At 44.6% G+C, this 23,482-nt stretch overlaps 1 protein-coding gene and 1 long non-coding RNA gene across 5 annotated transcripts in view; both read left to right on the top strand.

Moving 5' to 3' along the window:
* Positions 1-23,482, top strand: part of LOC144687829 (uncharacterized) — a 701,476-nt gene that overhangs the window by 366,457 nt on the left and 311,537 nt on the right. The gene's annotated exons all lie outside the window — the stretch shown is intronic.
* Positions 1-23,482, top strand: part of smtnb (smoothelin b) — a 413,005-nt gene that overhangs the window by 85,169 nt on the left and 304,354 nt on the right. For all 4 annotated transcript variants that reach the window (XM_078554317.1, XM_078554318.1, XM_078554316.1 and 1 more), the window contains exons 2-3: positions 1,452-1,612; positions 17,013-17,106. In XM_078554317.1, coding sequence (XP_078410443.1) covers positions 1,452-1,612; positions 17,013-17,106 — 255 coding nt within the window. The remainder of the gene's footprint in view (positions 1-1,451; positions 1,613-17,012; positions 17,107-23,482) is intronic.

Genomic DNA, 23,482 nt, shown 5'->3' with positions numbered 1-23,482 from the left:
GACAACGATCTCAATTAGGCAATTACCAGGCCTTAATAGGCCTTTGACAATTCAGCGGATGCGCAGCTGATTCGGTTGCCCGCCCGCCGAACTGAAAATCTAAGTGACATGGGGTGACATCAGGATGCTCGCCCGATGTCACCCCGCGTCATTTTACGCATCGGCGTGTGGGTCCCATCCCCGCACGCCGACTGGGAAATTCTGCCCAAAGTTTCTAGCAGAAGTTGCTAGAATGTGATCAGGAGCATAAACCTTTTATTTCCGGTGCTTTCCTAACGGTGTGGTTAATTGTATAAATTTCACTATTATGTTAGTGAACCTGAGATCTTCCCGGTCTGTATGAGGCTCTGTATTAAAGTGATTTTTACTATGAGTCATGAGGGTGAGGGGGTGGGGGGGATGAGTTGGAAAAGAGATGAAAAGGGGAAGCCTATCTACCAGACATAAGCCAGCTATTAATAGGTTTCACCTTTTTAGGAATAAACTGATTTTGGGGAGAGTAACTTTAATAGAATAACTGTAGATCCAAAACATTATGTGAAAGATAACATATAACTGGAATCTTACCAATTATTATCTATGAAAAATAATAGTGGAAGTGAGACATTTCAGTAAGTAGAGGAATTAGGTAGTTGACCAATTTGGCTGCTGTTCCATGACTCTTAACAATTGGCAAGAGCATAAAGGGGTTTTAGAGAAGGTTAGCCTGCCTCTCCCTTTTGATTGATGAATTGAATGTGGTGTGTGGAAGAGATAAATTAAACTTCTTTTATTACAGTGCCAAAGATGCATTGAGTTCATTGGTGCAAAAAGGGGACAATATTGTTTGATTTCTAGTTTTGAACAAAACTTCTTTTTTAAAAACCCCTTAACCAGAGCCAATGAAACAGAACATCTTTTCATTTAAATCATGGCTGTTTATGGGACATCACTATGCTCAAATTGGTTGCTACCTTCCCTTCCATTAGAACAGTGACTATACATTGCAGCTATTTCATTGGTTTTCAATTACTTTGGGATATTGAGGTTATGAAAGTTAACATGGATAGAATTCATTCTTTCCTTCCTCCTGCCCTTCCTAAAAGCTTCTAAAATGTAAATGGGACATTGTAAAAGTTAAGCTATTTTTGCATTTCCATGTTTTATGATGTAGAAGCAGCAATTAATTAGTTTCATTTTAGGTTTTTAATTAGCTTTCATCACCCACAAAAGATTTCAGAACTTGAGACATGAATTCACTTATTTCTGATGAAAGGCTTGAAACATTAACTTACTACTTTCCACAGACACTGCCTGACGTCTTGAGTATGTTCAGCATTAAGTCTGTTTTAGTTAAGATTTCCAACATCTGCACAATTTTGCTTTTGTATTTCACTCACTGTCTGGTTTAGAATTGGCAAACAGTAATTTTATGTGAATCTAACTAAATGTTTTCCTTTTTCCTGGAACAGCTTGAAGTGACTGATGACCTAGATGAACGCAGACTTATTCGTTCCGCTATATGTGAACTGAGGAGGAAAGAACTAAAAGGAATGGAGGAAGCACTATCTTCCAAACGCTTTCGTTCTGAAAGAACAAATGAACGCCTTGAAAACAAAGAGAATCGTCTACGGTAAGATTATATTCAGTACAGCAGTGAGTTTAAATATTCATGGCTTAAATAAACACTGGTTATTGGGCAGGGAAATGTACACTGGTGCCCGCTGTATATGGAAAATTCTTACCTGGTCTTTCTGGTACAGAAATGTATATATCAGAGTTTCCTGAAAGCTCAACAGGGAAACTTACTCCTTGATCTGGACTTGGGCCATACAGATAAACAGTCCCCAAGGCTCAAACACTGATTCTGTGCCTTGTTATTGTTATCTCAACTGAAGCATTAGTGGAAGCACCACATTTTGTCTGCGTGCCTCTAGATTAGGGTGAGAGAAAAAGTCTATGATCATTGCTGAAAAGTGCGCTTGTGTGGTTCTTTTGTGTGAGGACAAAATTGGACTCAATATGATGGTTTGTCTAGTTGAACTACATACCCACAGATTGTCTGGGCTTTTGCATGAAGAACTGCCACTTGGATGAAGAGCAGCAAGCTGAAAAGAGTTGCTATTGTGTAAAAGCAATAACAATAGGGTAATTATATTAAGCGATTTCAACTTTCCCAACATTAATTGGGATAGACATAGTGTTAAGGGCTTGGATGGAGTGGATTTCTTGAAATGTGTACAGGAGAATTTTTTAGGTCAATATGTAGAGGGTCCAACAAGGGACGGCGCAGTGCTGGACCTAATTCTGGGGAATGAAGCCGGACAGGTGGCTGAGGTGGTGGTGGGGAGTATTTTAGTGATAGCGACCACAACATGGTACAGTTTAAGTTTGTTATGGACAAAGAAATAGACAAGTTGCAAAAAATGTTTTGGATTGGGGGAAAGAGTGGATTTTAGTAAAATAAGGCAGGATCTGGCCAAGGTAGACTGGGAACAGCTACTTGTGGGGAAATCTGCAGAGGAGCAGTGGGGGGTGTTCAAAAAAGAAATGGGGAGGGCACAGGCTCAACATGTTCCCTCTAGGGTGATAGGAAGGAGTAACAAGCCCAGAGAACCATGGATGACCAGAGATATTCAGGTTACGATGAGAAGGAAAAGAGAGGCTTTTAGCAGGTACAAGGGAAGCAAGTCAGCGGAGGCATTAGTGGAGTACAGAAAGTGCAGGGTGGGGCTTAAGAAAGCAATTAGGAGAGCAAAGAGGGGATATGAGAAAGCTCTGGCTGGTAAAAGTAGGGAAAATCCCAAGATATTCTATAAGTATATCAGTGGGAAGAGGATAACCAGGGAAAGAGTAGGGCCCATAAGGGACCAAGGGGGAAATCTATGGGTGGAGCCGGAGGACATTGCTAGAGTGTTGAATGAATACTTCACATCCATCTTCACCCAAGAGAATGAGGATGAAGCTATCGAACTCGGAGAGAGAGACTGCGAGGTTTATGAGCAAATTGATATAAGGAGTGACAAGGTGTTGGAGATGTTGGCAGGCTTAAAAGTGGACAAATCTCCAGGTCCAGATGATTTGTGTCCCAGACTGCTGAGGGAGGCAAGGGAGGAGATCGCAGGGGCTCTGACTCAAATATTTAATTCCTTCTGGCCATGGGGAAGGTGCCAGAGGACTGGAGAACAGCTAATGTAGTTCTGCTATTTAAGAAGGGTTGTAGAGATAGGCCAGTGAGTCTCATGTCAGTGGTAGGGAAACTATTGGAGAAAGTTCTGAAGGAGAGAATCTATCTCCACTTGGAGAGGCAAAGTTTGATCAGGGATAGTCAGCATGGCTTTGTCAGAGGGAGGTCATACCTAACAGATTTGATTGAATGTTTTGAGGAGGTGACCAGGTGTGTAGATGAGGGTAGTGTAGTTGATGTAGTTTATATGGATTTCAGCAAAGCCTTTGACAAGGTCCCACATGGGACACTTATAAAGAAGGCAAATGCACATGGGATACAGGGTAACTTGATAAGGTGGATTCAAAATTGGCTTAGTTGTAGGAGACAGAGAGTGATGACAGAAGGATGCTTTAGTGACTGGAAGCCAGTGTCCAGTGGTGTACCACAGGGATCTGTGCTGGGTCCCCTATTATTTGTCATTTATATAAATGACATAGATGACTATGTGGGGGGTAGGATTAGTAAGTTTGCGGATGACACAAAGATTGGCCGCGTGGTTAATAGTGAGGTTGTGTCTTGGGCTACAGGAAGATATAGATGGGATGGTCAAATGGGCAGATAAGTGGCAGATGGAATTTAACCCTGAAAAGTGTGAGGTGATACAATTTGGAAGGAGTAATTTGACAAGGAAGTATTCAATGAACGGCATGACACTAGGAAGTTCTGAGGAACAAAGAGACCTTGGCGTGTGTGTCCATAGATCTCTGAAGGTGGAGGGGCATGTTAGTGGGGTGGTGCAAAAGGCATATGGGACACTTGCCTTTATCAATTGAGTCATAGATTACAAAAGTAGGGAGGTCATTTTGGAGTTGTATAGAACCTTGATGAGGCCACAGCTGGAGCACTGTGTGCAGCTCTGGTCGCCACATTATAGGAAGGATATGATTGCACTGGAGGGGGTGCAGAGGAGATTCACCAGGATGTTGCCTGGGATAAAACATTTAAGTTATGAAGAGAGGTTGGATAGAATTGGGTTATTTTCGTTGGAGCAGAGAAGACCGAGGGGCGATCTGATTGCGGTGTACAAGATTGAGGGGCATGGACAGGGTGGATAGGGAGCAGCTGTTCCCCGTAGTTGAAGGGTCAGTCACAAAGGGACATAAGTTCAAGGTGAGGGGCAGGAGGTTTAGGGGGGATGTGAGGAAAAACTTTTTTTACCCAGAGGGTGGTGACGGTCTGGAATGCACTGCCTGGCAGGGTGGTGGAGGCGGGTTGCCTCACATCCTTTAAAAAGTCCCTGGATGAGCACTTGGCACGTCATAACATTCAAGGCTATGGGCCAAGTGCTGGTAAATGGGATTAGGTAGGTAGGTGAGGTGTTTCTCACGTGTCGGTGCAGACTCGATGGGCCAAAGGACCTCTTCTGCACTGTGTGATTCTGTGATAATATCTTGTGGAGGGAACTTTTAACCTGAAGGTTATTAATGGTTATGATAAAAAGACTTCAAAAGCAAGATGAGTGGAACAAAGAACAGCAGAGGTGTCAATGGATCCTTGATTCAAAGGTCAGACGTCATTTTATGACAAAAAAATTAAATCCATGTTTGGGACCCAACTAGAAGCCTTTGAATCTTGGCTAACACAGAACCACACAGCTGTGGTAACACAGACTTTTCAACATGCTAAAAATAAATTAGTGAAGAGAAAAAACAGTGCCAATGTTTTAAGAGTGTCCAGCTGTAACAAACTGAGCTCAAGTTGTTTCCTTATAAATTCCAGAGAAATATTGCTGCAGTGTGAATTAGTACAAAGGTTCATGAGAGCTTACAACAGTTGTAATTTTAAAAATGATTCTCATCTATCTCCTTTGTCATATCTTAAATGCATGTTCTACATGAATAAACTCAGAGGGTTTGATTTAAAGGTCTCTGCTGGTGGATTTGAAGGCAGTGCGTCTTGTTAAATCCAGCAGCTGGCCTGCCCACTGCCTTTCCACCAGCCCCTGCCTCCACCAGTTATACCTGTGGCGGGAGTGGGGTCAGGTAGGCCACCTGTCAGTGGCCCAATTGAGGCCCTTAAGTGAGCAATTAATGCCCACTTAAGTGTTGCATTATCTTGTTCTAGAGGTGTCAGCTGTGGCTCAGTTCATAGCACCCTCGCCTTTGAATCAGAGGGTTGTGGGTTCATGTCCCACTCCCGGAAACCAAGAACTGTGATTGTACTCGAAAAGAGTTGCAATCTGTGACTGTTGATAACTCGAAAGAGTATCAATACAAACAAAGCTGAAAGCAGGCTTAGAGGTTGAACACATCTTTAATGGAGGCTTCTTCTTACTGCTGCTATACATGCTACTCACTGCAGACTAACTAAGACAGCTGCTGCATCACTGACATTGCATCACTTCCTGTGATGACATAACTATTTATATAACTATGTTTAAATGAGTATACTTTACATATTAGTAAGCACCCTTTCACAACATTAAGGGCTTCTTCCTGCCACTGCCAGCATTTAACAGATGGCGGGGGAGGCCCAAGCCAAGCAGCAAGCCTGGCAGGTTTGCCTATGCGGTCTTGTGGTGGAGGAAGGTGGATCTCTCCTTAACTGGTCCCCTGGGCTAATCCTAAATTTGCCCTTCCCCCATTGGCCTTTAAAACTTTAGCCCACCCAACGCCCATTCACCCCCTCCCCCCTTTCTAGGTGTTGCTAGCTTGGCATCTGATGAGACCCCCAACCATATCTAAATTATCCAGCACTGCATGCCTGAAGTGCTGGAGAGTTGCCAGCCTGTGATTAGCTGGCAGCTTTCTGAGGTGGGACTTCCTGATCCAGAAAGGCAGAAGTCCTACCTCCTGCTTATTGGTCCTTAAATGGCTGCAGGGAAGCTGGTGTACTCCTCGGTGAGCTCCCACCCCTGACTTCTTAGCTGTGAGGGGTTTGGGAATCCATCACCTCGCATAATTCAGCCTCGTGCGTCCATGTTGGAAACAGATTGTTATGTTTCAGAGGAGTCAAAATGACTCTTTAACTTATGTCTTTGTGAAGGTGATGACAACTGTTAACTTTGTCATCTTTTGAGACACTTAGAGTTGTCTTTGAGGTTAGAAGTGGCAAAATTGTAACCTTTGTTGTTTTCATCCTGTCCACTTGTTCAAATCTGAAATCTTGGCAAAGATAGACCAGCCACTTCTCAAGTACTACAGAAACAGAGTTTTGCCAGAGAACTTAAAAGTGACAGAAATTACAAACATGTGTTCTAGGAAAGATATACTATACAATCAATGCATGAACTCTTGCACTGACTTGAGAAGCACTTCAGCAATTTTTCTGGAATTCACAAGCAAGTTATTTAGCTTGGGGCTAGGCTGGTTATGCAGCCATGAGTTCTATATTCTTAAAGTGGAAGAAAAGACAAGATATTTGGAATAGTATTAGAAGAGTATTAATCTTGTTTATAAAAAGGCTAAGAAATTTTCATTTTTAATGTGTGTGCATTCCTCCAGACGAGAAACTAGGGATATATTTTAAAAAGGTGAGGAATGGGCTGCAGCAGAATTGGAGGAGGGCTTTGACTTCCACCTGAAATATGCATGAAATATACTCTCCCCACTAGTACTGGCATCAATCCCAAATAAAATCGATTTGGTAACAATCACATTGATGTTGTTTGTGACCTTGACGATGACACTGTTGACAAGCATGGGACTAAGGAGCAGAAGCTGTGTGGTTAGGAGCTGGAATGTGAGGATGTTGGAACAGGCAGTGTTCTTCATGGACAGCACCTTTAGTGAGTAGTAGGGGTGTCAAGAAAGAGGAGGAGCAAGAGGGAACAGATAAACAACAAATTATATTGATTTTGGACATGGAAGTTTGTGTTCATGGACAGCCAGAAGAGACTGCTTGTTGTGGAGTTACTTATGTTCTCTAAAGATGCCCTTAGTTGAATGGGGATTTGAAGGGAAGATGTTGAAAGAGCTTGTCATGGTTGAACCATATTTGATGTACCTTCAGACAAGTTGTCTTCAGGCACTCGATCTTATTGTTTCAATCCATGAATGTACTGTGTGAGATTTGATAGGAATGAGTCTAAAAGGATGAGGTGAGACAGTTTTGCAGGAATTTGACAGAGGCATCCTTGATGAAAGGTTAGTTAAGGGAAGTTTACAAGGTCTTGAGCACATGAGGGAGTTGAGGTGTTGTTTTTCCAATAAGTTGGAAGTTAATGGAGCTTTTGGGGACAGATACAAGAAACATGGAAGGAATGATGTCCAGAGGTGATCAAGAAAGCTCTGTTTCTGATAGAGATTGAGATCTTAAGGCTGTGTGAGATGCCAAGGTTGGGGTAGAGGTGAACCTAAAAGTGGTGAGGGGAAAAGGAAGTTGGTAAAATGGTGGAAAGTGAGTTAAGGTAAATATTCAAATAACCATAAAGTGTTACAAAAATGTAGGAAACACTAAATGTATTCCAATTCTTTCATTTAATTATAGGTAAAAATGCAGTGAAGACTTTAATCAGAATGGCTTTTGGCTAAAAGCAGAATGTGCAATATTCCCTTTACCTAGAATGCATCAGTAGCATTTAGCTCCTGAAGCTGCTGGAACATTTTTCTTCAACTTCTGACAGTTTGTGCTCTGTTGATTTTCAAAATGATTTGAAAAGTTAGGTGACAAATTTGAAAAAATCATTTCAAGTGCAGTTTATTGTGAGCATTTTTAAAAGGTGTGGGTGTGGGGAGGTGATGGTGTAGTGGTGTTGTCGCTGGGCTAGTAATCCAGAGACCCAGGGCAAAGCTCTGGGGACCCAGGTTCAAATCCCACCATAGCAAATCTGGAATTAAAAGTCTCATGATAACCATGAAACCATTGTCAATTGTTGTAAAAACCCATCTGGTTCACTGATGTCCTTTAGGGAAGGAAATCTGCTGTCCTCCAGGGATGGGTAATAAATGCTGGTATAGCCAGTGATGCCCACATGAATAAAAAAAATTGGGCAGAGTGAAGGAAAATCACTGCATTGATCACATACCTGTTGTATCTAGCTTCATATTCTATAAGCTTCAAAAACATACCAAATTGAGAGGCAATTATCAGCTTGATTTTCTAATTAGTGTTCTTTCTTAAAATACAAACATGAGTAAAATTTTGAAGCAAACAGAAAACTTCTAATCACATGATTCTAACCTGTATTTTATTGATAGTTGCAAGATGTAAACAATCTAATTACTAACTGTCAGCCAGAATCGGTGCCTTCTACATCTCAATTTGAGCTAGTTTAGAACAAATGTTGGTTCAAAATTACAATCTTTACATTTTCTTGCAGCTATCAGATCCAGCAAATGAAACACACAAGTAAAAGTCCAGAAACCAATGTTGATAAGTTATTAACCAGTACTGCTACAAATGGGTTGATGACTTTTCATCAGATGAAAGGACATTGGCCTGAAATGATGGGCTTGATTTTTGGCCCCTGGTGGGATCAGAAGCAGAGATGGCCAGAGCTAAAAATAGCCATGCTGGATCCCTGGCTCCATCCTGCATCTGGACCCATTTGTGGAGGTAGGATTGGGATGGGGATGGGGATGGTGGTGGCAGCAGGACTGGCTATCCGTTACATGTGGTCAGGTAATCGGGCTCATTAAAAACCACTTGAGACCAATTAAAAGAGTTTAGGTGCATGCTGTGGCCTTTAAGTGGCAGGCTTGGGGTGGGGGAATACAGGGCCAATTCAGAGGGAAAATTCAGCCCAGTAACTCTGTTTCTTTCTCTATGGATGCTGCCCGACCTGCTGAGTATTTCCAGCGTACTGCTTTCTATTTCTGCTACACTTGGGATTCCCTTCTCCTCACTCAGTGCTATTTGGCACAGCTTCCACCCCACTCCCCTCACTGCTGATTACCAAAAAATTGCAAGTGAACTGAACCCCCTCCGTTCCATTCCCAGTTCTGCCGAATCTCAAGGTTTGCCTTCAACTCCACTGTAGTGCAGTCAAACCTCAGAACTGCCAAAGCCCAGCACCATCTTTATTTCTACCAAAGCTAGGACTGCCCCCAACCATAGGTAAATCCTGTTCCAGTTCCCCAGTGCTGTCAAACGCAAGAACTACTTCCAAATGGTGCATTTTTCATGCATCTTGCTGTGCTCTCTCTGATTCAAAAATAGTAAGGGAGAAAATTTAAATACATGGGCAAAGGGACATGTAAATATAATTTACATGTTTCGCCTGATAGCTCCCTTAGGCCTACCCTAGCCATGTCTTTGGCTTACTTCAGCTTAATACCATTCAATTTAATCCACTCATTGGTTTATTTTGAATTTTGGTTGGTGGATTGTGCTGATCAGCGCACCTGGGGGTGAAAAGGCCTTTGTAATTTTGAGGCCCTGACCCCACTTAAATCAGGTAGGCAAACTGCAAAGTGCTAAATAAGTGTAACGGGGCAGCTTGTCAGGTTGAGGCCTCAAAATTGGGCAGGAGTGGCCACCATCAAGGTAAACTGAAGGGATGGGGTGGGGTGGCAGTGGGGGTTGAAATCAGGAAGGGTTAGGGCCCCAGGACTGACAGTGGCACAGATTATTTTTATGGCCCTGGGGGAGTATTTCTGCCCTTCCAGGGCCCACAAAAACACTTGCCTTTGGCAGACCTCTTTGGTTCCACCATACATGGATTTGATTGGAGCATGCACTGTGCAGGATCTAAAACAGCTCTAACCTAAAATGCTAATTATGATGTAAATAGGACACCGGTTTCCATTTTAAAAGATATCTAGCACCTGAAACAGGCGGGTGCCTTGGATACACAATGGTAGGTACATTTTCAAAATTGAGACAGCCGCATCACAAGTGTTCATAGACCAGCAAGACTACTGACCCCATTTTAAAGCTATTAACATCCTATTAATGCCCAGTGAAGACAGTCAAAATGAACTATACACTTGTCATCTCACCCTACTCTTTTAACAATTCTGGGACCTCCAACTTCCATGCCTTCCCCTTTAAATGGCTGGTAAAACCAAGTATATTTCTCAAACTGATTTTGAAATTCAAACTAAATTCTCCAGTTTTCCCATCGAACTAAGATTTCTATTTAAACTGCTCAGACATCCCTTTTTTTTTGAGGTTGACAGTTGACACGGAAAGAGACAAATGGAGATGCACAAAAAGAAACTAAGAAATAGGCTCTGGACAGAAACAGAGATAAGAGATAAAAAAAAATTGCACAAAGACAAATAGGCAGATAGAGATCAACTAGTATAATGAGGCAGCTTGCTGGATTGAGGCCTCAAAATTGGGCTGGAGTGGCTGCCAACAAGGTAAACTGAAGGGGTGGGCAGCATCTTGCATTTATGCAGTGCCTTTAACATAGTAAAACCTCCTAACATAAGAGTGTATCAAATGAAATTTGATATTAAGACAAAGATGGATTTATTATGACAACCTGATCAAAGAGGTAGGTTTTAAGGCGCATCTTAAAGGAGAAAATATGGAGAGGTACTGGGAGAGAACTAAAGGACTTAGGGCTTCAGCAACTCAAGGCAAGGCTGCCAATGTTGGGGCAATTAAAGTCAGAGATACGCAGGATATCAGTATTGGAGGAATACAGATATCCAAAGGCTGTAGGGCTTTTTTTCCCCTTTTTTCATGTGATGTGAGTGTCGCTGGCAAGGGCAGCATTTCTTGTCCATCCCTAACTGCCTTGAATTAAGTGGCTTGTTAGGCCATTTCATAAGGCAGGTGAGAGTCAACCACATTGCTGTGGGTCTGGAGTCACATGTAGGCTAGACCATATAAGGACAGCAAATCTCCTTCCCAAAAAGACATTTAGTGAACCAGATGGGTTTTTACAACAGTCAATGTTAGTTGGCTGGAGGAGGTTACAGTGATAGGGCGGGGTGAGGCCATGGAGGGTTTTGAAAAAATTTAAAATCAAGGTATTGTCAGACTCTGAGCCAGTGTAGGTCAGGGGGTACAGGGGTGAAGGGTGAACAGGATTTGGTGTAAGTTAAGACATGAGCAGCAGAGTTTTGGATGAGCTCAAGTTTATGGAGGGTAGAAGATGGGATGTTGGGCAGGAGAGCATTGCAATAGCCAAGACTCGAGGTAACAAAAGCATGGATCTGGGTTTCAGCAGCACATGAGCATAGGTAGGGGCTGAATCAAATAATGTTACGGATGTGGATATGGGTGGTCTTGATGATGGCGTGGATATGTGTTTGGAAGCTCATCTCTGGGTCACATGTGATACCAAAGTTTGGATGATGTTGTCGAGGGGTAGTGTGTAGATGAGAAATAGGAAGGGTCCAAGGATAGATTCTCGGGGAACTCGAGATAATGAGGTTACAGAGCCAGGAGAGAAGCCGTTGCAGGAAATTCTCTGGCTATATCTGGATAGATAAGAATGGAACCAAGCCAGTGCAGTATCACCCAGCTTGATGATGAAGGAAAGATGTTGGAGGAGGATGCTGTGGCCAACAACATCAAAGGATGAAGCCAGGCCGAGAATGAGAAAAAGGGATTGTTCATCATGGGCAGAGTCACAGGATATAATTTGTGACATGAGAAGGGCTATTTCAGTACCACGGCAGTACCAAGGGATGATATTGGACACATTTAAGAGCCAGAGAGGCAAAACGTAGGCCAAGATATCAGAATAAACAGATGAACAAGAATGATTACAAAGAGGAGGAGAGAACGCTGCAGGTAACAGATTGGCATGAACCGAATGACATCAGGGAGAAGAGGCACCAATATTGAACAAGCAGAGAAATCATACAGCGATTGGGGGATGGGGAATGGACCACAAATCAGGACTTTGAAAAATATGTCTCTTGAGCAAAGTAAGACATGGGGGGGATGGACAGAGACAAATGTACATTTACCTCGTTCGTACAAAGTGGGATATTCACAAAGGTCAAGGTGCACAAGTATTCGAAGAAATCTACTAGTAATATATTAAAAATCTATGGTCGGAATTTTCTGGCCCCGTTGGCGTGGGGTGTCATGGTGGGCATGAGCAGACGACATGGCGAGAAGGCAAAAAATTGCGATCGTCTGCGGCACCCTTTAATGGCGGGCCGCATTTCCTGCCGCCATACGTCAGGAACGTCATTTTAAAACATTTGTATCTAACTATAAGCCCTGCTCGCCGGAATCATCACAGCACGCTGGATCATCTGGGCACGTTGGTGTTTCACAACAGCATTTAAAAGGCATGCACCTGGTGAGTTGAACTTCAAGGGGAACTCTGAGGTGATTGCACACTAACATTGCGCAACGCTCACGAGGGTTGCCTGTTCGACTTCAGGCGAGGGCACAGGCAAGTTGCTCTTTCCTGGCTGACTGATACTGCGATGCCAGGGCAAGGGCTTCACTGCGGTTGGGGGTGGGGGCAGTGGTGCGGTGGTGGTGGGCAAGGCAGCACGGTCTGAGGGTAGCGCGCAAGCATATGGTGGGGGAGGGGGGAAGCGGCCATGCATTAGGGAAACCTTGTATAAAGTGAGCATTCTTCTGCAGCTAAGATAGTTCAGGCGCAGCTACATTAACATGCTTGGAGTTGGGCCTCTAACTTATCTGCCCACTCAAGCAATACAGAGGCATGAAAGTGCCACTAAATGCTCCTGAACTTTTCACCCCCTGAGCACAGACTGCAAACTAATGAGTGTTTTAGTGGACTGCAGAACAATTGGATGACTTGGCAAGTTGTACAATCTCCTTGTGAAAGTTGGCCATGGAGCAGTTACTTGTGGAGCACTCACAGCTCCTTGCAATGTCTTCATTCAGTTTTGGACCAGTCTTCCTCACGGTTCAAGCTAACAGTGCAGTCTTGCAGAGCGGGTTAGGAGAATGCCTGAGCTGAGAGCACAGCATGCAGTCCAGTGGGTGAAGCCGCTGCTAATCGGTCAGCTGGAGTGGGGTGGAGATGGGTGGGGTTTCAGGCAGCCATGCAGCGCACTAAACCCTGGCCATCCAAGTGGTGGCCGATATTCTCTGGCACACATTAAGGGGCCTTCAAACTTAACCAAGAGAGTTGCTAGTACACCCATGCTAACCCACATGTCTCGTTCTTTCATCCAGTAGGAGGAGTACATCAGGAGCATGGAGCCTGGTGACCTAGCTGTATGCCTCATGGCTTACAGGGAGCAGAGATGAAGGAGAAGAGAGTGATGGAGGCGCTTGGCTGGGCAGAGGGAGGAGCAGCAGCCTCAAGAAGAAGGGCGGCTGGGACTCCTGTGCACACCGCTGAAGAACCACAGCAAGCCACTGTGGGTCGGCTAGACTACAGATGGTGTTTGTCATTCATGCAGATGATCGAGAACCAATATCGCCGAAGACTGTGCATGTTCAGGGAACTGGTTGGTCAAATCTACCACTTGCTGTAGGATTTGGCACCACAGGGACATGGAGGGCATCCACTGCCAGTGGCTGTAAAAGTCACTGCGCCAGTGGCTCCTTTCAGGGCTGCACAGGTGACCTGTAAGGGATCTTGCAAGCCTCCATATACATGTAGATCCAGGAGGTCACGATGCCATATTCGAGAAAGCACTCAACTTTATGCCTTTTACCCAAGATCAGGAAAGCCAGGAAGCAAGAGCGCTGGGATTTGCGCAGATCTCAAGTTTCCCACAGTTGCAAGGTGCCATCGACTGCACTCACATGGTGCTTAGATCTTTGTGGCAACAAGCAGTCAGCTCCGTCAACTGCAAGGGCTTCCACTCGCTGAATGTTCAGCTGGTGTGCACCCACCACAAATGCATCCTACAGGTCCATGCACAATTCCCAGAGAGTGTCCACAACGCCTACATTCTCAGTAGGTCTCAGATTCCTGACGTCCTCCAGAGTCCACAGAGGCTGCAGGGTTGCCTCCTCAGGGTCAAGGGCTACCCGCAGAGGAAGTGACAGATGATCCCAGTGCGATGGCCTCAAAATGAAGCAGAGAGAAGGTACAACAAGGCTCATGCTGCAACTTTCTCTTTTGTGGAGCAAGCCATTGGGATGTTGAAAATGAGGTTCTGGTGCCTGGACCAGTCTGGTGGAGCCCTGCAGTACAGTACACAGAGGGTGTCATGCATCATCATCACCTGCTGTGCCCTTCACAACCTGGTGCTGCAATGGGGGACGAGCTGGCTGAAGAGGAGATGGAGGAGCTGCATGTCTCCGATGGGGATGATGTCGAAGGGGATGAGGGTGATGAGGTCCTCGAAAGCAAGGATGGCGGCGATGAGGCCATTATGTTGTCCAGATGAGGCAGATGATCTTGCGAGGCTCTCATAACCACTAAATTTGTGGAGGATGATGACGATATGCAGTGAGGAGACTCCATAGATCCTCACATTGCATCTGTGAATGTTTGACTCCTGTCTGGCAGATGACAAATTGTTTGCACTCTGTGAACAGGGTCCTATCACGGAGATGCAGCGGGGAAACTTTAACTTCTTATTCTATGGCATCCTTTATGAGCTGAACCCTTCACGATCATGTTGTCAGATGCTAATGAGATTGCAGGGGGGTCCAGCTGCACCTCAAAGGTGCTGAGAGCACCTAGAAAAAATGATGGAACTCTGTGCTGCTTGCCCAAACATTCTGGCAGCAATGATAAGCCCCATCAGTATGCTGGGAATGTTGCACAAAGCACAGGAAGGAGGTCCTGCACTGAGACACTTGCCTTTATCTTGTTCAGGAACCAAGGTTTCACATCTGAGTGACACTAACACTCACATCATAACAAGAAGCCATAGGCAAGGAGACACGCTTGGGAGTTTATTTGCAATAGTGAACATTATGTACAAGTGATTAACACCCGTGCCCAGGCTGTTCAACGACATCTTCTTAACCTTCCTAACCATGCCACTACGTCTTGGCGTTCCCCTGATATCCACAGTGGAGGTAGAGGTAGCCTGCTGTGAGACCTGGAGGGTCCTGGCCTGTTTTCGGGGTCCTGCTTTGTGGCAGTGACATCCTCAGCCTGTGGAGCTAGAGCTACTGGAGTCACAGGAAGAAGGGATTTAGATAGGCTGGACACTCCCATGGTCACCTGGGTGGATGGCCTCCTCCCTATGGGTGCCTGAGGGCCCCTGGCTGACTCCATGAGGAGAAAGAGAAGCTGGAATGAGATTGAGCCTGCCTGCACCCCTCTCGTGTTGACACTATTGGAGGCCAACAATGGCATTAGCGATGGAGTTCAGCCTGCGCAGCAGTGCAGGATCAATATCCTGGACCAATGTCTCCATTGTGGCAGCCATCCTACCAGTGTTGGCCATGGTGCCTTGGTGTGCTGGCACTATCACCTCTAGACTGAAGGCGGATGGACTCCTCCATTGTGCCTTGAATCTGAGGTGTGCAGCAGACATCCTTTCCTGATATCCCCAGCTTACCTTTGCAGCTCCAGCAGCTGAGGTATGACCGAGTTCAAGAGGCTCCTCATCTGAGTCAGCAGATTTCTGGCCTCCAGCAGTCCTCCGAGTGCTGGAAACCTGGAAGGTCCCTGCCACCGCCTGCCGTGGATCAGACAGTGCAATGTGCTCACCAGATTGTGACCCTGCAGCTACTCGAGAACTAAGTCCCACCGAGGTGTGTGTCTCTGCGCTGGTGAAGGGCGTGGATGAGCGCTCACGCGGTTCTTCAATTAGGCTGTCATCAGATTCTTCTCCAAGGTGTCTTCAGGGCTTGAGTTGAGGACCTGGCTTGTGGACTCCTCGGCTGCTTTCCAAATGTGCCTGTGAAAGCAAGGAGAGATAGTTAGTTCGTGGCAGGGGACTGTGGAACAGGGGAACTCATTCACAGCATGGCAGTCTGATGGATGTTGTACTGCTGGATCCTCACTTGGTTGAGCACCGCTGACCTCACCGCTGACCAGCACAGGAACTGTCCAGATCATCGCCGGCCAGCTGGATGACTGTATTTTCAAACTCTGAGGACCTTTGATGTCAGGCATTCCTCCACTAGTCTGCGACCTCTTTTGTTGTGTGCCAGCTTGTCCTGCCTGAAGACAGATGAGAGAGTGTAAGCAGGAAGCCTGGCAGGTCAGATGAGTAGGATGCCTGGCATGTGCGTGTGGTGGGGGTGCCATGAATGGGATGAGGACACGATCCACAGGGCAAATGATGGTGTGTCTGAGAGAGTGAATGGTGATTTCCCTTGAACTGGCAGTGAATGAGATCCTCGTGGATGTGTGATGGGTTTGTGAGCGTGTGAGTTGAGAGTGATGAGAAGGGTGACTTATCCTGAAGGAACGGAAGAAATTATTCATCCTCTTTTGGCATTTGGTAGCTGTCCTCTTTTGCAGGGTGTTGGCGCTGGCCACCGACTCCCATGCTGGATTGGTGACCTTGCTTGCTGGTCTTCGTCCAGAGCGGGGATAGTGGACTTTGCAGCGGGCTTCCACTACGTCCAGTAGGTGTTCAGGGCGGAGGCGTCACTAAATTTGGGGGCAGTGTGTTTCCTTCCTTTGACAGCCATCTGTTCCCAGCAGCTTCTTATCCCTTGAAGAGTGCTAGCTCAGTGCAGGGGCAACCTTTAAATATGGTGCCAGGTTTACTGAAAGCCTGAGGTGACGGTGGCATGGGCCACCTCGCAGTTTCCCGGGAATGCATAATTAATGAGGCGGGTTGCATGAGGAATGGGATGATACGGCGTGAAAAGCCCCCATTGTGGCCGGCAGGTAAAATGCCCTTTTTCCCAACCGCTACCGTGCTTAGTGCAAATCTAGAATGATTCTGCCCTACCTATTCCATGCAATTCCTATAAGAATCACATATTAGCACATCCCTTGATTCATTGAGAAATGCAATGGAGATCTGCTAACTTGTTATATACTGTGAATCAAGTGCATAATAATGTTTTAATTTCTCTCTTTATGAATGTGTTTTGTCAGATCACACCGACAGGAAGAGGATCAGAAAGGGTCTTTGGATATCCTTTCAGGGAAACTGGAGTCAATTAATGACATTGATGAGTTAACAACCTTGGTGAGCAGCATTATTTCGTCAAAGAAAGTGTATTGATAATATATGCAGCCTTTCTCTTTTCATAGTTTTCCAACATATAGGGTGAGCATTTGGAAGACCTAGCTTCTCCATCTTGAGAACCATGTATTGGTGGCACTTATTAGTATAAATATCACTTACATAGGCAGTTGCTGGTAAAATTTAAGTTGATTGGTTATCCTCAACCTTTTAAGAAACAAATTGGTCTGCATTGTTCAAGTAAACATTTAACAGTTTAATATATTTATGGATTTAAGAGCCAGCAAATTATACTGGGCTGGACCAGATTTTTGATTTGTCCTCCAAGGGAACCAGACACACTCAACAGTTTTCCTGGAATGTATAATTTGATTCAGTTATTGTCAGGCAGGTAACAGAGTTCAGACAAGACACCATGCTGATACCATTGCTTTCAGAGAATGCATGGTGCTCATACTGTCGAGTTTGGTTAGGAAGGGGTGAGGCCATTGAGAGATCTCAACATGACGATGAGAATTTTGAAATTAAGGTGCTGGTGGACAATGAGCCAATGTAAGTCAACAGGCACAGGGATGCTGAGTGAACAGGATTTGCTGTGTGTTCGGATACGTGCAGCAGATGTTTTGGATGAGCTCAAGTTCACTGAGGGTGGTGGATGGGAGGCTGTCCAGGAAAACATTGGAATAGTTGAGTCTGACAAAAATACAGACAAATGAAATGTTGTGCATGTTGGTTGGACCAACACAGAATGAAGTCAGTTTAAAAAAATTATTTATCCATTCTCTGGATGCAGGAAAACCAGCATTTATTGCCCATTTCTTGTTGCCCTTGAAAAGGTGCTTCTTGAACCGCTGAAGTCAGTGTGGTGAAAATACACAAAGTGCTGTAGGTAGGAAGTTCCAGGATTTTGACCTAGTGATAATGAAGGAATGATGATATATGCCCAAGTCAGGATGGTGTGACTTTGAGGGAAACTTGGAGTGGTGTTCCTATATGCCTGCTGCCCTTATTCTTCTCAGTGGTAGAGGTTGTAGGTTTGGGAGGTGCTGTTGAAGAAGCCTTGGTAAGCTGCTGCACTGCTTCAGCTGTTGTTCTCCAGTGGTAGGGGGAGTGAGTATTTCAGTTGGTGGATGGGATGCTGATCAAGCAGCTGCTTTGTCCTGGATGTGGCTGTTGGAGGTACACCTGTCTAGGGGAGTGGGCTGTATTCCATCATGAAATTAACATGTGCCTTATTGACCTCATCATTCTCTTCAATGTAATTTAGTCTTAATTGCCCCCTGAAATAGCCTAGTAGGTAACTGAGTTGTATCAAAGCACTACGAAAAAGTCTAATAAGAGTAAGACTGGGTTGACCATCTGACATCAACCTAGGCACCAGAAATGACAAAATCACATCCTTTCTTGCAGGAGTTTACTTTGGTTGTAATTGACTATACTGTTTCATGATTTTTACCTTTTTAGATTGGAAGGGATTTGGGTTTACCTTGAGATTCGGTTCACAAAGGATTAGCTTCCAGAGAGGCAAAGGCTAACTAGGATGCTGTGAGGGACAAATTGTTTGGAATAGCAATTGTCTGTTCCCGTGCACCAGATCAGTGGAGGTATTTGCACCTCTCTGCCTATTAATCCTTCATGAACTAAATCTTAAATTAAATCCAAATCCCTACTAAACTAAATCTTTAAAAAATTTTGAAACATTTTGGTCATCTGACCTAATATCTCCTTATCTGGCTCGGTGTCATACTTTACTTCATAGTGCCCCTGTGAAGCATCTTATGACGTTTCATTGCATTCAAAGCACCATATAAATGTAAGTTGATGCTGTTAACTGCTCTCATCCAGGGCAGTAATTACATACTCTCATACTAGAATGAGAAAAATCAGCGCCATTTTTGGCTTCTGATTACTGTTAATCACACCTGCTAGAAAATGTGGGTGTCCAAATGTTGTATGACCCCAGGACTAGGCTTGTTTGTGATGCTACATGGTCAAGCAGTTTGATCACACTTGTTACACACGAACATACAAACATATGAGTTAGAAACAGGAGTAGGCCAGTTGGCCCTTCAAGCCTGCTCCACCATTCAATAAGATCATTGTTGATCTGACTGTAATCTCCTGCCTACCCCTGATAACCCTTCAGCACCTTGTTTTCTTGTTTATCAAGAAGCTATCTACTTTTGCCTTGAAAACATTCAAAGACTCTGCTTCCACTGCTTTTTAAGAAAAGGAGTTCCAAAGACCCTGTACCCTCTGAGAGATAAAATTTCATCTCAAGTCTGTCTTAAATGGGCGACCCTTTATTTTTAAACAGTCACCCTTAGTACTAGATTCTTCCATAAGAGGAAACATCTTCTCCACATCCATCCTGTCAAGACTCCTAAGGACTTTGTATGTTTCAATCAAGTCGCCTCTTACTCCTCCAAACTCCAGTGGATACAAGCCTAGCCTGTCCAATCTTACTTCCATAAGACAACCTGCCCATTTCTGGTATTAGTTTAGTAAACCTTCTCTGAACTGCTCCTAATGCATTTAATTCCTTCCTTAAATAAGGAGACCAATACTGTACACAGTACTCCAAAACCTTTAACAGCCATTTGATGACGGAGACCAGAAATCAATCTTTATTCAGTTTTGATTTATTCTCAATGTGAAATGTTATCAGCGTAGAGCTCCTGATCCTACTCACCGCACCCCCTTTTCAATAAGTATCTCTTTATATGTACTCAAATAATGAATGCCCTTCACCTGTTTATCCTTACCCTTAATTTATACAATTAACAAGATTCACTATCTAAGTTTCACACAAACAGAATTTCTGCTTGGCTGATGCCCATTTAACAATGAACAAGCTAGAACCTTTGTAAGAGAAATAGAGGGGAAAAGTTGGCAAAATATTGCTTTTGAAGATGGATGTAAGTACATAGTGGAGCTGCCTAGCGTCATGAAAAAATAGAATGCCATAATCTGGAATGAACTCATTAATAGACCATCCCTATGTGTACTGATAAGTGGCATAGATTTGACTGCTGAACTTTAGCATGGACAGTTTTTACACTCATCCTTATTCAGACTCTGGAACTTGAGTGTGAACCAGAGGCCCACATTTATACTGTTAAATTTGGCTCCCTTACTTGCTAGCAGAATCACAGTTCTCCAAAAATTTGGGTCTTTGATTCTTCTCCTAAGACACGGGAACTGGGTTGAATAGTGTAAATGCGTGAGGTCTTCTCACGGAACACTAGTCTTTTGGGATCTGAATTCAGTGCTGTTGTGTAGTTTGGACAGTGCTGTTCTATGCATTGCCTAAAGAGGGAGCTTCCCTGCAGTGTTATCATATTTGAGTAGGATGGTAGGTTATGTACTCTCATTAACTAACATAAGCAGATTTGTTTTAAAATTTACTTTAAATAGTATTTTTTTTAAACACAAGCTTTCTGGTTACCAAGGCGAGAGATGTTGGTGCCAGCAAGTAGAACATTTTCCATTTTAGGCAATCTTTACTGCAGATGCATTACACAGCAACTCACCAAGGCTCCTTAGACAGCACCTTCCAAACCCATGACCTCTACCACCTAGAAGGACAAGGGCAGCAGATGTATGGGAACACCATCACCTACAAATTTCCCTTCCAAGTTACACACCACCTGACTTGGAACTATATACCATTTCTTCACTGTTGCTGGTGTTAGAATCATATCTCTCAAGACTGAAGTTTTCTTTTGCAAAATGGAAGTACCTGGCATGATCTGGTTATCTAGATGCTAATCTGGAATGTTTTTAATAGAAGGACATAAGTTCACCTTGGAACTGTAAACAAGCTGGCTTCTTCCAAGAAATCATCTGACCTATAAGGGCAGAGGGATCTGGGTGTACAGGTCCACAGGTCTCTGAAAGTGGCAACGCAGGTGGATAAGGTAGTCAGGAAGGCATATGGCATGCTTGCCTTCATTGGCAGGGGTATTGAGTATAAAAGCTGGGAAGTCATGCTGCAGCTGTATAGAACCTTGGTTAGGCCACATTTGGAATATTGCGTGCAATTCTGGTCACCACATTACCAGAAGGATATGGAGGCATTGGAGAGGGTGCAGAGGAGGTTTACCAGGATGCTGCCTGGTCTGGAGGTTATTAGCTATGAGGAGAGGTTGGAGAAACTCAGATTGTTCTCACTAGAGCGACGGAGATTGAGGGGCGACTTGATAGAAGTTTACAAAATTATGAGTGGCATGGACAGAGTAGATAGTCAGAAGCTTTTTCCCAGGGTGGAAGAGTCAATTACTAGGGGACATAGATTTAAGGTGAGAGGAGAAAACTATAAAGGTGATGTGTGGGGCAAGTTTTTTACGCAAAGGGTAGTGAGTGTCTGGAATTTGCTGCCAGAGGTGGTGGAGGAAGCAGGTACGATAGTGGTGTTTAAGAGGCAGCTTGACAAATACATGAATAGGATGGGAATAGAGGGATATGGACCCCGGAAGTGCAAAATGTTTTAGTTGACGGGCAATATGATCGGCGCAGGCTTGGAGGGCCGAAGGGCCTGTTCCTGTGCTGTACTTTTCTTTGTTCTTTGTATATGGTACTTGGGAAGGAGTTGTTTATTTGTGGTGAATTGCAAAGAACTTTAATTAATGAAAAGCTGGGAGACAAAAAGGCAATCACATGGCAGAGGAAAAAACTTAAGTTGTGAACCTGGCATTGACCTAGGCACCGGAAACAGCAAACCCAGCCCTGGCGAACCTGCAAAGTCCTCCTTATGAATATCTGGGGGCATGTGTCAAAATTGGGAGAGCTGTCCCACAGTTTAATAAAGTAACAGCCTGACAAAGACATACTCATGGAATCATACCTCACAATGTACCAGACACCACCATCACCATATCAGAGGTGGTGGCATAGTGGTATACAGTCGGGAGGGAATTCTCCTTGGAGTTCCTAACATCAACTCTGGACCCCATGAAGTCTCATGGTATCAGGTCAAACATGGACAAGGAAACCGCTTGCTGATTACCACCTACCACGCCCCCTTCGGTTGATGAATCAGTACTCCTCCATGCTCTACACCACTTGGAGGAAGCACTGAGGGTGGCTCGGGCACAAAATATACACTAGGTGGGGACTTCAGTGTCCACCACCAAGAGTGGCTTGGTAGCATCACTACTGACTGAGCTGGCTGAGTCCTAAATCTGTTAGACTGGGTCTGCGACAGGTGGGAGGGAACCAACAAGAGGAAAAAGCCTACTTGACCTCATCCTCATCAATCTACCTGTCCATGATAGTATTGGTAGGAGTGACCACTGTACAGTCCTTGTGGAGACGAAGTCCTGACTTCACATTGAGGATACCCTCCATGTTGTGTGGCACTACCACTGTGCTAAATGGGATAGGCTTTGAACAGAACTAGCAACTCAAAACTGGGCATCCTTGAGGCGCTGTGGGCCATCAGCAGCAGAATTGTATACAACCACAATCGGTAACCTCATGGCCAGGCATATCCTCCACTCTACCATTACCATCAAGCTGGGGGATCAACCCTGGTTCAATGAAGAGTGCAGGAGGGCATGCCAGGAGCAGAACCAGGCATACGTAAAAATGAGGTATCAATCTGGTGAAGCTACAATGTAGGACTACTTCTATGTCAAACAGTGAAAACAGAATACAATAGGGCTAAGTGATCCCATGACCAATAGATCAGATCTAAGCTATGCAGTCCTGCCACATCCAGTCATGAGTGGTGATGGACAATCAAACAACCAACTAGAGGAGGAGGCTCCATAAATAATCCATCCTCAATGATGGGGAGTCCAGCTCATCAGTCCAAAAGACAAGGTTGAAGCTTTTGCAACAATCGGAAGTGCTGAGTCAATGATCCATCTTGGCCTCCTCTTCAAGGCCCCAGCATCACAGATGCCAGTCTTTAGCCGATTCGATTCACTCCATGTGATATCACGGAACGGCTGAAGGTGCTGGATACTGCAAAAGCTATGGGTCCTGACAACATTCCAGCAATAGTGCCGAAGACTTGTGCTCCAGAACTAGCTGCACCCTTAGACAAGCTGTTCCAGTACAACTACAACACTGGCATCTACTAGGCAATGTGGAAAACTGTCCAGGTATGTCTTGTCCACAAAAAGCAGGACAAATTACTGCTCCAGCAGTCTACTCTTGATGATCAGCAAAGTGATGGAAGAGGTTATCGACAGTGCTATCAAACGACACTTACTCAGCAATAACCTGCTCACTGACACACTCGGTTTGGGTTCAGTCAGAGCCACTCAGCTCCTGACCTCATTACGGCCTTGGTCCAAACATGGAGAAAAGAGCTGAACTCAAGAGGTTAAATGAGAGTGACTGCCCTTGACATCAAGGCAGCATTTGATCA

This window comes from Cetorhinus maximus, chromosome 12 (assembly GCF_964194155.1).
Source record: "Cetorhinus maximus chromosome 12, sCetMax3.hap1.1, whole genome shotgun sequence".
Taxonomy (NCBI): domain Eukaryota; kingdom Metazoa; phylum Chordata; class Chondrichthyes; order Lamniformes; family Cetorhinidae; genus Cetorhinus; species Cetorhinus maximus.
Note: the sequence above shows the minus strand (reverse complement) of the source record. Positions and strands in the feature narration are given on the sequence as shown.